Genomic DNA, 15161 nt, shown 5'->3' on the forward strand with positions numbered 1-15161 from the left:
TTTAATATTGAGTAAAAAGTCAAACAGAGAAGGACATATATTTATGACTCCATCTATTTCAAGTTTGAAATGTGGGCAAAATTAATATATGGTGTTAAAAGTCAAGATAGTAGAGAGTAGGGAGGGAGTGGTGGTTGGACACAGGAGTTGCTATAGCTCTGATATCCTCATAATTTGACCAAGGTGGTGGCTGTGCCAGTATGATAACTTTGTGATTAATTCAAGGGCTAAACCTTTGGAGTCCTGGTGTGGTGCTATGGGCTAATGCATCAGACTGCAAAGTCATTTGAACTGCAAGGTCGGTGGTTCAAGCCCACCAGCGGTTCCTTGGAAACCCTATACAGGGTCGCTATGGGTTGGAATTGACTCGACAGCACTTAACAACAACAACCCTTATGTTGGAGTCCTGGTATGGCATTCTAGGATCAACACTGGATTGCTAGCCACAAGGTCAGCGGTTCAAATCCACCAGTTACTCCTTGCAAACCCTACACAGGGTTGCTATGGTCGGAACCGACTCAGCGCAATGTAACAACAACAAACCTTATGTTGGTGCATTTTTTATGTATGTATCCGTATCCTTTTTTAAAAAGAGCTATATGCCAGACTGCAAAGCCGTTTGAACTGCAAGGTTGGCAGTTCAAGCTCACCAGCTGCTCCTTGGAAACCCTATACAGGGTCACTGTGGGTTGGATCCGACTTGATGGCACTTAACAGCAACAACAACCTAGAAAATCTATATCAATTTGCATGTTCAGAGTTAATTCATGCCACCCACCTCCATCCTCTATAGGTAGTCATTGTTATTAGTTTCTGGTGTATTATCATTCCAGTCATTCTTTTGATAAAAATGGCATATTTATATGATTTGTATGCTTATTCTTTCACCTACTTTCTTCTCTGAATTACCATACCCCCTGCTGTGCTTCTTCCTTTTTTTCTCTCACCGGAACATCCATATTGGTATATAAAGACTTTCTTCATTCTTCTCTGAAGAGTCAGCTCTGAAGCACTTCTGTCTGAAGACAACCTACTCCGTATTTGTATAAGTAGGGACTCTCAAGGGATCCTGATCAGGGAAACACAATTAATTTAATCTCAATAAAACATCTCTATGGGTGTGGAGTCGTGGTGTGGCACTGTGGGTTCATGTGCTCAATTGCAAAGTCAGTTTGAACTGCAAGGTCAGTGGTTCAAGCTCACCACCAATTGTTTCTTGGAAATCCCCTACAGGGTTGCTATGGGTCAGAACTGACTTGATGGCACTTCACAACAACGAGTGTGGTTTGGTTTTGGGTATGGCACAACAGTTATTTCTTTTCCAACACCAATGACATCACAATGGTTAGATAAAATATGATTTTGGAACTCAGTGTGGTGTAGGTGCTGTGGAGGACAGACCTCTCCATTTGGAGGGCTGCTAGCTTCCCTGGAAACTCTACATGAGAATAGCCCACTGACATGCCCCATCCCTATAAACAGAGCACTCTGGTTTTGTTTTCACCTGGGGGAAAACTTACATGGGGATTGAGGAGAACGGCTGCTCTGAGGGATAGGAAAGCCACCAATATTTTATATAAAGTGACCTCTTTACTAATGTGAGGACACAGATAATGATTATCAGACATTAACCAAACCAAACCAAAACAAAAAGTATAGCATGGATAAGAAGGACCAAAATTGAAAACAAAAATATAGAAAACTGATTCCTAAGGAAAACGAGATAATTTAGAGAATATAAAAGGACTTTTTAAAAAGTAGCATTCCAAGAATATTTGATAAATTACATCCATAATATCAGACTAGGTTGTGATGTTAAAATAGAGAACAGCAAAGAGTTTTATGAAATTAAATTTTAATTTTATGAAATTAAAAATATGATGGGGTTAGTTGCACTGATTAATATAACTTATGTCACTAAACTATACACATGAAAAAACAAATAGGCAAATGTTTATACGACGGGGGTGGGGAGAGACTATATCCTGGTGTGGTGCTGTAGGATAAGCACTGGACTGTTAACTACAAGGTCAGAGGTTCAAACTCACCAGGTTCCACAGAAACACTATACAAGGTTGCTATGAGTTGGAACCCACTCAACAGCACTTAACAGCAACAAATATAAATATATATATTTGATTTGATTTGGGATATGTATTGCAAAAAATTGAGCGTCAAACATTTCTCCTATAACCCTGTGTACTCCTCAATTGGGTTCAATAATTAATTGCAATAGCCACACAAAACTCAGACACCTTATTCACAGTTATGGGGTTTATTAGGGAACTTAACAGGTACAATTCAGGGTCAGAAATGCTTAGAACACAGATGTTCCCAGTCAGGACAGCCGCTCCTCAGTCATGCTCACAGGTAGACTTCTCTCTGCCTGGCCAATGCTGATAAATACCCAGAGTACACACCATTCCATCATAAACCTCAGCCTGAAGGCACTCCTCTCTAGTTTGTGGGTCAGTAACCTAGCTCTCGCAACAAAGTGCCTGCAGGTACCTCACTCTACAAGCATGCTCCTTGCCCAAAGCCACTCAGCTTTATGTTCTCTCAGGCCTGGGAAATCCATCCCTCTCTCATGCTCTGGCTCTTGGTTCTGATGCTGCTGCTGATTCTCGGCCACTCCTTTGGAACCACAGCTATCTGTCACTGGTTTGAGGAAGTGCAAAGCACAAGAATCTCAGGGTCCAAAGGACACGTGCGCTTCACTCCTGGTTCTTTGATGGTAGTGAAATCCCCCATTATTGCTTCTGAAATGGCTCATTTAAAACTCAGTAGGATGATAAGATAGCATTTACCAACACCCTCATTAGATTGTCAACTCTTTACAATCACAATCCTGTTAACAATCACTCACAAGTGAATCATATAATCCATCAGCATCTTCCCCCACCTTCTCTTCATTTGGTGGGAGTTTACTGTGGCTAGAAAAGGCATTAAATAATTCACTACACCACACACACACACATATACACATGCCTCGGAGCCCTGGTAGCATAACGGGTTACACATTGGATTGCTAACTGCAAGTTCAGCATTTTGAATCCACCTGCCACTCTGAGGGAGAAAGATGAGTCTTTCTACTCCTGTAAAGATTACAGGGTTACTGATGAGTCGGAACTGATTCAGTGGCACACAGCAGCAGCAACAGCAGCAGCAGAAGTGTGTGTGTGTGTTTATATACGTTGGTGTAGTGCCATAGAGTTGGTTCCAACCCATAGCAACCCTGTATATAGGGTTTCCGAGGTGTGGTGAGCTTGAACCGCCAACAGTGCAGTCCAAACTGACTTTGCAATCTAGCGCATTAACCCAGCCTCATCTTTCTCCCGCGGAGCAGCTGGTAGTTTCGAACTGCTGACCCTGAGCTTAGCAGCCCGATTCGTAACCACTACGCTACCAGAGCGCTCGCGCTCTCGCTCGCGCTCTATATATACACTGTTGTTAAGTGTCATCAAGTTGGTTCCAACTCATAGTGATTTTGTATAGGATTTCCCAGAAGCGGCTGGTACATTTGAACTGCCTACCTTGTGATTGTTGTTGTTAAGTACTGTGGAGTTGGTTCCGACTCATAGTGACCATATACAGCATTTCCAAGGCTGTAAATCTTCTCTAGCCTCATCTTTCTCCCGCAGAATGTCTGGTAGTTTCAAACTGCCGACCTTGAGGCTAGCAGCCCGATTTGTAACCACTACCAGAGCTCCTTGTGATTAGCAATCCAAAAATGACAGGTAAAATGAAAATGCAAAAACTAGTAAAAAGCCCAAGTGACTCTCCCAATTTGGAGCAATAGGACAAAAGATTAGAGTATGAGAACAAAGGTAAGAGGCCATCTAGGAGGTACGTCTGCCTAATAATGAGAGAACAACAGTGTTGTAGAGAACAACAACCATATACAATGAGAAGGAAGGAGATACTGTAAAAATAAAGATACTTTTTACAAATCTTCAGATCGTAAAGTTCCATAAAGGTTAAGTAGGCTGAATGGAAAATATTTTCACTGTGACACAAAAATGACAAATAGACAATCTCAAAGTTTTGATCTTCCAATTGCAGTCAAATCTGTGAAAGCCAGAACCAATATAAGGCAGAAACCTGTCAGTGAAGGAAAATTCAAATATTTTTCACTAAAATGAGTGATAAAAAAAGTGGTTAAGTTTGTACCCTGTTAAAGGGGGGAAACTTGTGCAACCTAGAAAAACCAGGCAGTCCTATGTAGTTAAAGCTCTCACAGGTTTTACTATTATCTGAAAATCTGCAAAGCAAAATCAACTTTTATATGCAGATTTTCTTGTTTGTTTCAAGGGTAAAGACAATGGTTGTTGTTGTTATGTGCCATAGAGTCAGTTTATAGCAACCCTGTACAGGGGTTTCGAGGCTGTAAATCTTTATGGGAGCAGAAAGCCTCATCTTTCTCCCATGGAGCTGCTAGTAGTTTAGAACTGCTGACTGTGAGGTTCGCAGCCTGATTTGTAACCACTATGCTACCAGAGCACCTTAAAGACAATGGTTAGATTACACTATTTTTTCAGAGAAGTCAAACAACCAACCCAGTCCATATCCCACTGGCCCTCCTCTTCTCTGTTTTTCTCTTTGAACAAATTTCCTTGGGATCTCCCAGTGGATTCTGAGAAGAGCCAGGCTAGACTAGGGGCCTATGAGTTGGGGTTCCCCGATTGGCTGACCTCTAGGAAAACAGTTACCCTTTACCATTGGTTGACTCCAATTCATGACCACCCTATGTGGATCAGAGCAGAACTGAGCTATGGGTTTCAAATATCTGCTGTTTTAGCCTTTCTTCTGAGATGGTTCTGAATGGACTTGCTCAGCCAATTTTTCAGTTAGCAACAAAACATGGTGACCATATGCACTACTCAGGGCTTCTTAGAACACCCTAGATGTAAATGGCACACATGATTCTCCTGGCCAACCTGCTGTTTGCATTCCTGTATTTTGTCCAAGCGGTTTTCAGTTTGCTTAAATGAGAACCAGCACGAGTGTTCAAACCCTTCCTCGGGTATTTCTGTTTTATGTGAAGCCTTTATCATGACTTTCCCTGTCTGTGAGAACACCTTGTATAAAGTATCTCTGGCTTCTTTGTGATTCGTCCCACCCCATCACACCATCACATGCACCATGAGGAGGCCTTCTCACCTTCCTGCTGCTTGGGTTGTTCCCAGTTTCTCCATTTGCATATACTCCCCTGTGCCACACACTGTAAGTAGGTTGTCAAAACCCATGGTGGATCCTCACTATTAACTGGTGAATTCAGTAGTTCTTCAAAAATCACTTGATTAGGGAGTGTGGCTGGGGGTAATCCTTAGGAATCCTTATGTCAGAAGCATCGCTGCAAATGGATTGCCCTGCTCCACTCCCTTCTCCCCACCCTCTACCTCTGAGGGCACCGTATTCAGTCCCCAACTCCTTCCCAACAGAGAGGTGTTGTTGTTGTTAAGTGCCATAGAGTCAGTTCCAACTCATAGTGACTCTGTCTGTATAGTTTCCAAGGAGCGACTGGTGAACTGGAACCACCAACCTCATGGTTAGAAGTCCAGTGCTTATCCAACAGTACCACACCTAGGTGCTGTTAGCCACCATCATGTCATAACCTGACTCATAGTGACTCCATGCTCAACAGAATGAAGCTGATTGGTCCTGTACCATCATCCCTTGTAAACTTCTGCAGATCAGACCCGTTGTGACCCATAGGTTTTCCAAGGTTGATTTTCAGAAGCAGGTCATCATGCTTTTCTTCCTAGTCCATCTTACTGTGGAAACTTGCTGAGACCCATATAGCATCATTGTTGTTAAGTGCCATTGAGTTAGGTCCAACTCATAGCGACCTTGTATAGGGTTTCCAAGGAGTGACTGGTGAGTTTGAACCACTGACTTTATGGTTCAAACCGACCTTGTGGTCCACTTCTGTATCCCACAGCACCACACCGGGACTCCGTACAGCATCATTGTTGTTGTTAAGTACCTTTGAGTTGGTTCCAACCCATCGCAACCCTGTATAGGGTTTCCGAGGAGCGGCTGGTGAGCTTGAACCTTGTATTTCAAACCAACTTTCCAGTCCAGCACATTAACCTACAATGCCATACCAGGACTCCGTGCAGCATCATAGCAACATGCAAATCACTGACAGACAGGAGGTGGCTGCTTATAAGACACTGGTCAGAAATCGACCCCAGATTTCCCATCTGGAAGGAGATATGAGACTGGAAATCCTCCAATGGAAATGTGGCTCAGAGTCTTCTCAGCTAGGAGTGCAGAGTTTGCTGGCCTGTTGCTGACGTGGTCATCCCCACAGGCCTTGTCTGACTTCTCAGTAGCTCAGTCCCTGGGCAATTGCACATCTAGTGATGCCCTGCTGTTTGCTCACAGCTGTTATTGTTACTTGGGACTTAGTAGAGCTTTGTGGCTCACTAATCATGATGCTGACCTTCACTGCTGCCTCTAGGGACATGGTCGGAGTCTCACAAGAGCCCAAAGAGGACTTGGGAGACTCAGGGAAGCTTCTCCAGATGCAGTGGGGAGACAAAGAGGTCAGTGCACCTCAAGGTAGAGTGAGGAGGTACAGTAGCAAGGTGTAGTTTAGGAGTCAGAAACCCTGATCAGTGTGGACATGGAGAGACTGGGTAGCCAGCCGTAGGGTACTGGTGAGCCTGGTACATAACCTACATGGATACTGGGCATGGACTGTCTTCTGAGGTTTACCAGCAGACCCGGTTGTTTACTCACGGCTTCATTGTTCTGGAGATGGTAGGGGGTTTTGTGGCCCTGAGGAGAAGCACTCCGGAGTTAGACCCTCTGTTTCAGGACTTCAGCTAGACGTGGGGCTGCCACATGCGGGCTCAGGGCCTGAGAGCTGAAGTGCCTTTTGTCTTCCCCCCAGGCTACGCTCCTGTTACTGGAATGTGCCACCCGGTTCGCAGCTGCACCCTGAACCATGAAGACGGTTTCTCCTCCGCATTTGTGGTAGCCCATGAGACTGGCCATGTGTAAGTGACCTGGCATTCCTTGTTTTCTCCCAGAACCCCTGCCCAAGTCTTCCCTGTGCCCCTGAGAGGGGCCTGCCCTGTGGGACCTTCTCCTAGGACATGATGCTCTGTGTCCCAGCTCTGTAAGGAATTGGCTCATTTTCTGCTGAAGAAATAGATCAAGTCCCCATACCTGGACAGGAGCTGGGGCCTTACTTCATGCTCCCATTCAAGCCCCAGAGAAAGAGGGCTGCTTACCCCATTGTTTAAAGCATAAGTGGAACTTATGAGATGCTTGCTCAAGGTAAGAGAGCATGGCAGCGCCCCAGGTGCCTTTCCTGCCAGCATTACCAGGAAATCTCACAGAAGAGTGTGTGGAGAGAGTATCTGGGAAACTCCAATGCATACTTCATACAACAATGCCCAGCTCGGGGACAGTATACCTGTCTCCCCCTGGGCTGAACGAAAATCCCTTTTCACCACCACCACCCTGAAAATACTCCCACTCTTGATTGTAAGAATCTGCCTGGTAGGGGACTTGGTAGCTATTGGGAGAAATCAGCTGGTGGGGCCCAGGGAGCATGCTGACCTTTGGGTGGGGGTGGTATTGGGAGATCAGCACGGTCAGGGGAGGGTCCATTGTGGCTCTCTCACAGGCTTGGCATGGAGCACGATGGGCAAGGTAACCGCTGTGGTGACGAGGTGAGGCTGGGCAGCATCATGGCGCCCCTGGTGCAGGCCGCTTTCCACCGCTTCCATTGGTCTCGATGCAGCCAGCAGGAGTTGAACCGCTACCTCCAGTGAGTACCAGTGTGGCTCCCCACTGGAAAAGGACTGCCTTTCCAGGAACTGCCAGCTCAGCTTAGGAGGGAGGTATACCTGGGTTCTCACACTCCCTGACCCAGGCTCTGGGCCCAGCTGGAATCCTCAGACCTACTGGTCTACTAGCCAGACATGCAGGGGAGAGAGGGGGAGAGCAGGACAAGCTGTACATGTTCTCCCATGATTGGGGACCCAGACAGGTGAGGAGAGCAGCTGGACCTTTCATAGATCTCATGATCGATCACTGGCATCCAGACAGACCCAGTCGGGGAATCTTAAAGAGAAGCAACAGTGAGGTGGGGACTGTCCATGGGCTCCAGGGGTCCTCAGCTGCTTCTCAGTGCCAAGTGTGTCCCCTTCACAGTTCCTACGACTGCCTGCGAGATGACCCTTTCGCCCATGACTGGCCAGCATTGCCGCAGCTCCCGGGTCTGCACTATTCCATGAATGAGCAGTGCCGCTTCGACTTCGGTCTAGGTTACATGATGTGCACGGCGGTGAGTGTGTGAGCCAGTCGACAAGGCTGGAGGGAGGAGGAGCTTGTCCTAAATCTTCATGCAGCTGGCCTGGCACCTTACATGACCACCTAAGCAGGTTGATGAATTGTATTTTCTTGGTGATGAGGGCTCTGAGAAGGTTTTAGCAGGAAGAGTGGAATGGCCAGATCTGTGTTTCATTGTAAGGATTGGTGGCTGAATGGTCAGGGAAAAAGCAATGGGAAGTTAGAGGAGAGCTTCATGATTTATCAGCCAGGTATCATGGCAAGTGGGCAAGGACCCTACCGAGGTAGTTCCTTGGAGCCAGCAGCCCTGAGAGGCTGAGAGGTGCCAGAGGGGTTGGGGGTAAGATGGGGAGCAGCATGTGAGGGCACTGCAACCCCAGCAATGCATGTGGTTCTCTGGGCCCCAGAGCCACTGATCAGCTGTATTGGCCTTGCATGACTTTGTAGCAGTCCAGCTGAAGTATCTCAGCCTCAGGCTCAGGCAGGGTGGCCCACAGTGGTCATCAGTGAGAGGTGGCCTGGTGAGCTGTGGATATACCTTATCTTGCAGTTCCGAACCTTCGACCCCTGTAAGCAGCTGTGGTGCAGCCACCCTGACAACCCCTACTTTTGTAAGACCAAGAAGGGTCCCCCACTGGATGGAACCATGTGTGCACCTGGCAAGGTGAGTAAGACTGAGTGTGGCAGGATAGAGGGCAGGCCCCGTGAAGGACTTAGCTGGTGGCCTTCCCAGGAGACTCCTGCCTTCTCTCTCTGCCTCCTTTTAAATAACTCTCACACTTGGCAGCTCTTCTTCAGTCTTAGCTAGCCTAGTGATGCACTGTCATCTTCTGGAGCAAACCTGCGGTCTCATTGTGCTTCAAGCCCACCCACTCATGAGTGCCCTCCTCTGCCCCACAGGTTCTGGGGTCCTAACAGCCTCCTGCCATCCACTATGTGTACACTGTGGGTACTGTCATCACCTCACAAACTGGGAGCTCCTTGAGGGCAGTGTTGGGATCTGAGTGGCCTCTGGGTCCATAGCCCAGCACAAAAGCTTTGCCCCTCCATCCACTAGGGCCTCCACACTTGCCTCTTGCTGGGTAGACTTTACCCTTAAGGTCACATGATAACCATATGCCAGTTGCTTCAGACTCATTTTCATCTTTTGGCAACTCTACAGAAAGAAAGATTTCTCCTTTACTGTCATTCCAGTCAAAATTCTAGGCCTGATTCTCATTGGTCCCGATGAAGTCATATACCCATCCCTCAGCCAATCTCTTGCTGTGGGCTGGCATAACCGCAAATCCACTGAAGCCACAAAGATCAGCCCTGGGGATGTGGAAGTGGACTGCATTGTGTGTCTCAAACTGTTAGGCTGAGAAACACCAAAAATCTACTGGGTCTAGTCACGCTGGTGGAGCTTCGCAAAGGTATAAATTCCCAGACCCAGTCCTGAAGATTTTGGTTCATTTGTAATTGTTTCTGTCTGTTGTTTTAATTGTAGTTGTTGTTGCTGATTTCAAGGTGTATTCGACTTGATTTTGAATCACAGCAATCCCATGTGACAGGGTAGGACTGCTCCATAGGGTTCCTAGGATGTAGTCTTTACAGAAGCAGACTTACTTTTTATCTTTATACCAGTGAGAAGCCAACAAATGAATGGCTTTGAAAGGGAGCAGAGGCCGGTTTACTGGGAAGCTAGTGATGCTCCTGCTACAGGGCTCATCATTGGCATGGGCCCCTTCCAAGACTCTGCAAAGAGCCTACAATGTATTCACATGGTTAAGTATTTTCATACATTTTTCAAAAGTAAGATAATTTTAATGGTCATCAATTAAGATCAGTTCACTCTATTTAAGGTAGAAACTGAGGACCAAATTGACAGACTCCAAATTGACAATTTCATAACATGAAATATACTCCAGAATAAGTAAACCAAAGTATAGTAGACATAGTAATCATAGACTCGATTACTTTGTATATATATATATATATATGTTGATATATATGTTGTTGTATGCTGTTGAGTTGGTTCCGACTCATAGCAACCCTGTATAGAGTTTCCAAGAGCAGCTGGTAGGTACAAACTGCCAACCTTGCAGTTACCAGTAGATAGATAGATAGATAGATAGATAGATAGATAGATAGATAGATAGATATAGAGAGAGAAAGTCCTGGTGTGGTGCTGTGGGTTAATGCACTAGACTGCAAAGTCAGTTTGAACTGCAAGGTCAGCAGTTCAAACTCACCAGCCACTCCTTGGAAACCCTATACAGGGTTGCTATGGATCAGAACTGACTCAATGGCACTATATATATAGATAGATAGATAGATAGATAGATAGATAGATAGATAGATAGATAGATAGTTGTCATGTGCTGTCAAGTCAATTCCAACTCATAGTGAGTCTGTATAAGGTTTCCAAGGCTGTAAAACTTTATGGGAGCAGAAAGTCTCATCTTTCTCATTCAGAGCAACTGATAAATTTGAACTGCTGATCTTGTGGTTAGCAGCCTAATGAGTAACCCACTGTGCTACCAGGGCTCCTTCATATATATATTTACAGAGACAGAGAGAGAGGAGTCTTGGTGTGGCACTGTAAGATAAGCACTGGACTGCTAACCACAAGGTCAGCACTTCAAACCCACCAGCCACTCCTCAGAAACCCTATAACAAGTCACTATGCATTGGAACCAACTCAAGGGCACTTAACAACAACATTTATCCATAGAGAGGTGGTAGGGAGGTTTAGATTAAGGAAATGGCTCACCAGTTGTAGAGGCAGACAAGTAGGTCAGATGTCAAACTCAAGATTTCTGACTCACATAGTTGTAGGAGCTGATGAACCCAAGATCAGCAACTCAGACGGTAGGCTTCTGGCTACAAATGTGAATGAATTCAAGGTCGGCAGATAAAATGCCATCCTACTGATGACACCAGGATCTCTAGGCAATACGGCAGGCCACTGGCTCGAGAAAACGGAAAGTCAAATGACAAGTCAGATGCAGAACCCAGACCCAGCAAAATAACAAAGCAAGCTCGGCCAATATATTGGAAGCAGGTGTCCAATAGTGGAAGCAGGCCACACCCCTGAGGAAACTTCCTGTTAGTTGATTGGCTAACAGCAGATTTCATCATAGAAGTGATTACATTATACTAGATCTCATCATGGGGAATAGCTATGTCTTTACTGCTAAACCACTGAGAATCCTAACCCAGTCAAAATCTTAACTATTACAGGGAAGTGTCTTGTGGATGGAGTATTTTAAACACAGATCCAACTTGGGTATTTGGAAGAGTGAGAGTAGTAAGACAGTCTGGGGTGTTTTAAAGCTGTTCAAACCTTACAACATAAGTATGACAAAAAATAAGAGACTCTAAAATAGATTTTCCAAAGACCAGCAGAGAAGCTTAAATGCAAATGAGATGCAAAAAACTTATTTACAATGTTGATAAACTCTTAATACACCAGTTAATACACTTTTGAAAGTTGTTTGGGGATGCTTCATTTAAACCAGGGAGAAATCAGAGAGACCTGATTTGAATATTTTTATAAAGGCGTCTTGATTAAAGAAAGTTGAAAAAATTAGATTAAAAGTGATGGAATATGAAATAAAGCTAATAAAAATGAGTAAGAAAATCAATAGAAACAATTCTAACTTCAAAAAGTGAATTACAATATAAAAGATTTCAGATCAACCCCAACGCTGTCATTCATTAAGAGAAAGAAGTAAATATCAAAGAGAAGCAACGGACAGGCTCTTGGAGTGTCTGACAGTCCAATTAAGGAAGAGGCGTGAATCCAACGAACGCATTGGAAAAGCATTTAAATATCTTTCTCATTTGACATGAAATGTTGACAACATCAAAGACAATATAAAGCTCAGAATATTCTCTCTACCATAAGGACGTTGACAGCAAACTGGTTACTGAGTGTTGCTAATCCTAAGCGTGTTTAAAATCATGCTGTGTCCAAGAAAATTTGAAATATCCTGAAGTTCACACCATGGAAAAAAACTGTATAGCAGCTTCTTTAATTTGATAATCCTTAATGCTTAGCACTGGACTGCTAACTTCAAGGTCAGCAGTTCAAATCTACCAGCAGCTCCTCAGAAACCCTATGCAGGGATTCTATGAGTTAAAACCAACTCAGTTACAGTTAACAACAATAACAATGCTCTGAGGGTATAATCAATAACTCTCTAAATTATTGATAATAAAAAATAAAATATTTTACTCAGCATGCTAGGGAGGATTGGGAAAACTACAGTGTGTGAGCCAAATTAATTTTCTTTTACATTTTTAAACAAAACACCACCACTGCGGTAGAGTCAGTTCTGACTCAGAGACCCTATATAGGACAAAGTAGAATTTCTTCCTATGGTTTCTGAAGCTCCAGTGAAGCAGACAGCTTCATCTTTCTCCCGAATAGCGACTGGTTGGTTTGAACTGTTGACCTTTTGGTCCAATTGCTTAACCCACTGTGCTACCAGCACTCGTCTTTGTGACTTTCTTGTTGTTGTTACATGCTGGCAGTCAGTTCTGACTCACAGCACCTCTTTATAGGGTTTCTAAGGAGTAGTTTTGAACCACCAACCTTGCAGTTCATAGTCTACAGCCTCACACCAGGACTCCCATTACGACTTTGTTGTTGCTGTTGTTAAGTGCCAACTCATAGCGACCCAGTATAGGGTTTCAAAGGAGCAACTGGTGTGTTTGAACTGCCGACCTTGTGGTTCAAACTGATTTGTGATTCAAACCGACCTTGTGGTCCAGTGCTTTAACCTACAGCATCACATTGTTGTTGTTGTTGTTAGGTGATATCTAGTCGGTTCCAACCTATAGTGAACCCTGTATAGAGTTTCTGAGGAGCAGTTGGTGAGCTTGAAACACCAACCTTGTGGTTCAAAGTGACTTTGTGGTCCAGCGCATTAGCCCACAGCTCCACACCAGGACTCCAGCAGTGCCACATTCTATACAGTGTACCCGTTTAAAAGTGTATGCATGCTAAAATTTTCATGTAGTATATTCAGAGTTGTGCAACTATCACAACAATCTAATTTTAGAACTTTAAAACTTTTTTTTTGTTTTTCACTTCAAAAAAAAGCCATTAGTAGTCACTCCCCATTTCTCCTATCTACTCAGTGGTAGTGGTGTGCCGGCAAGTTGGTTCCAACTCCTGGCTACCCTGTATAGGTTTTCTGAGGGTGTAAAGATTGACAGAAACAGACATCCTCATGTTTCTCCTGAGAAGCCACTGGTGAATTCGAACTGCTGACCTTGAGATTAGCAACTCAACATGCAACCCACTATGCTACCAGGACTTGTACGTACACTCAGTCCTAGGCAACCAGTAATCTAACTCTGTCTCTATAGATTGACATTTATTTAACTAGAGTAATATAACATGCTGTCTTTTGGGACTGGATTATTTCACTTAACATAATGTTTTCAAGGCTAATCTTTGTTCTACCATGTATCAGTACTTTGTTTTTATTGCCACATAATAAATGCATGGATATACCATGTTTTATTTATTTTTTTATCAATTGAACACTGAAATCATTTGAGTTATTTCCATTTTCTGGTTATTATGATGAATGCTGCTCTGAATTTTCATGTACAAGTTTTGTGTGCTGTGTGTTTTCTTTCCATTTGGGAGTGGCATATAAGAGTAGAATTCTTGGATCTAATGGAAACTGTATATTTAACACTCTGAGCAATGTCCAGGTTACTTCTCAAAGCAGCTGCTTTATTTCCCATTCCCATCAGTAGTGTGTGACAGTTACGATTTCTCCACATCCTTGTCAAAACTTATTATGTCCATTTTTTAAATTAATACTCTGAACATCTTAGTGAGTATTGCATTGTGGTTTGGATTTACATTTCTGTAATGATTCATGATATTGAGCATCTTTTCATGTTCTTATTGGCAATTTGCTTATCTTTGGAGAAATGTCTGTTTAGATCTTTTGCCCATTTCTAAGTTATGCTATATATCTTCCTGTTAGTGAGTTGTAGGAATTTGTTATGTATTCTGGAAATAAAACCTTTGCCCGATACATAGTTTACAAATATTTTCTCACTACTGTGGTTCTTTTCATCATCTTTAAAAGTTTTTATTTATTGATTTATGTCCTGAAAATGTACACAGCAGAGCATGCACAATATAACAATTTGAACCCTTCTCAACTCCTTTTTTGAATTATTTCTCCACCATTAACATGAACTTGATAAGAAGTGTTCATTTCTTTTCTAAAGTTTTGAGTCGCTGTTGTCTATTTGATTCCATATAGATAGTTCTTTAAAAGAGCACAGTGTCAAAGCAAACATTCTTTTCTAGCTAAGCTAACCTGTTGTTTTGCTTAAAGGAGACTTGAGGAGATATTGTTGGTTTAAGGTTTAAAGATTATCTCATGGCCAGAGCTTCAGAAGTTCATCCATTTGAATGGTTCCAGAAAAGACTAGATTCCATGAAAGTTTGAAATTATGTTCTACATGTCTGTCCCTTTTGATTAGGATTCTTCTATAGAATTTGATCAAAATGTTCAGTAATAGGATCCAGGTACCACCCAGTTCTGGTCTTATGCAAAGGAGATAGGTCTATACAGAGGCAATTAGCCATGAATTCCATTTCCTCTTCATATTCCTGACTTCTTTCATCCTCTGTTTCTCCAGGTGATTAGAGGCCAATTGTGCCTTGGATAATCACTTGCAAGTTTTAAGACCCCAGAAACTATACAAGGAATTAGGAGGTGGAAGGAAGCATGGTGGCTCCACAGGATAAGTACTGGACTACTAACTACAAGGTCCTCAGTTCAAACCCACCAGTGACTCCATGGGAGAAAGATGAAGCCTTCTGCTCCCTC

General features: G+C 43.6%; 1 protein-coding gene across 1 annotated transcript in view; it reads left to right on the plus strand.

The window, feature by feature from the left end:
- ADAMTS2 (ADAM metallopeptidase with thrombospondin type 1 motif, 2) overlaps positions 1-15161 on the plus strand; it is a 363960-nt gene that overhangs the window by 274067 nt on the left and 74732 nt on the right. Inside the window, exons 7-10 of the mRNA XM_006874455.1 lie at positions 6902-7007; positions 7643-7786; positions 8173-8305; positions 8861-8974. Of these exons, the coding sequence (XP_006874517.1) occupies positions 6902-7007; positions 7643-7786; positions 8173-8305; positions 8861-8974 (497 nt within the window). The remainder of the gene's footprint in view (positions 1-6901; positions 7008-7642; positions 7787-8172; positions 8306-8860; positions 8975-15161) is intronic.

This window comes from Chrysochloris asiatica, unplaced genomic scaffold (assembly GCF_000296735.1).
Source record: "Chrysochloris asiatica unplaced genomic scaffold, ChrAsi1.0 scaffold00279, whole genome shotgun sequence".
NCBI lineage: Eukaryota > Metazoa > Chordata > Mammalia > Afrosoricida > Chrysochloridae > Chrysochloris > Chrysochloris asiatica.